The 1,077-nt window shown below is 50.1% G+C and overlaps 1 protein-coding gene across 1 annotated transcript in view; it reads right to left on the bottom strand.

Moving 5' to 3' along the window:
• The window catches only part of CRLF2 (cytokine receptor like factor 2), a 26,544-nt gene that overhangs the window by 7,581 nt on the left and 17,886 nt on the right, over nt 1–1,077 (bottom strand). Inside the window, exon 3 of the mRNA XM_017518840.1 lies at nt 313–475. Within this exon, the coding sequence (XP_017374329.1) occupies nt 313–475 (163 nt within the window). The remainder of the gene's footprint in view (nt 1–312; nt 476–1,077) is intronic.

Raw genomic sequence — 1,077 nt, 5'->3', positions numbered from 1 at the left:
GAAAGAAAGAGAAAGAAAGAAAGAAAGAAAGAAAGAAAGAAAGAAAGAAAGAAAGAAAGAAAGAAAGAAAGAAAGAAAGAAAGAAAGAAAGAGAAAATGAAAGGAAGGAAGGAAGGAAGAAAGAGAGAGAGGGAAGGAAGGAAGGGAGGAAGGGAGGAAGGGAGGAATGGAGGAAGGGAGGAAGGGAGGAAGGAGCCGCTGTGCCCAGCCTCTGTCCATCTATGTAGATACAAACGGATATAAAGATCCATGCACATGTTCTATTCCATGTAGCGGTGTGTGCGCGCAGCTGTGCTGCGTAACAAGCATTACCCGTACGCTCTCCACTTTGCCAGTGCGTCACCTCCGACCAGTCGCTGGGGTACGTGTCTGACCCGTAGGCGACATCTGAGGCCTTCACCCTCACCCGCAGAGAGTAGCAGTTCTCGGAGTCCAAGCCTTCTATGGTGACATTGCAGGTGTCTCTTTCTTTAGACTGGAGAAACACACACACACACACACACACACACACACACACACACACACACACACAATGATGAGTGACATAACCTAGGCCCTTTCATTTTAGACCCCCAGACAGTTACATGTTTTCATTCCCTTCTCAGATGTTTTCATTCCACTATTCTTTATCTTCCCTCTCTGTAGAGTTTTTTTGGGAGTGGAGGGTGTGGGACAGAGTTTCACTCTTGTCGCCCAGGCTGGAATGCCGTGGTGCTATCGGGGCTCACCGCAGCCTCTGCCTCCCGGGTTCAAGTGAGTCCCCTGACTCAGACTCCCAGGTAGCTGGATTCCTGACACCCACCACCACGCCCGGCTAATTTTTGTATTTTTCGTAGAGACGGGGTTTCGCCATGTTGGCCGGGCTGGTCTGGAACTCCTGACCTCAGGTGATCTGCCCACCTCGGCCTCACTGAATGCTGGGATTACAGGCGTGAGCCACTGTGCCCGGCCCATGACTATGTATCTTTATAGATATAAATGCATATAAAGATTCAGATACACACGCCAGGTGTGGTGGCTCACGCCTGTCATCCTAGCACTTTGGGAGGAAAAGGCAGGTGGATTGCCTGAGCTCAG

This window comes from Cebus imitator, unplaced genomic scaffold (genome assembly GCF_001604975.1).
Source record: "Cebus imitator isolate Cc_AM_T3 unplaced genomic scaffold, Cebus_imitator-1.0 Scaffold708, whole genome shotgun sequence".
Taxonomy (NCBI): Eukaryota; Metazoa; Chordata; class Mammalia; order Primates; family Cebidae; genus Cebus; species Cebus imitator.
This window is presented reverse-complemented; position numbering and strand designations above follow the sequence as displayed.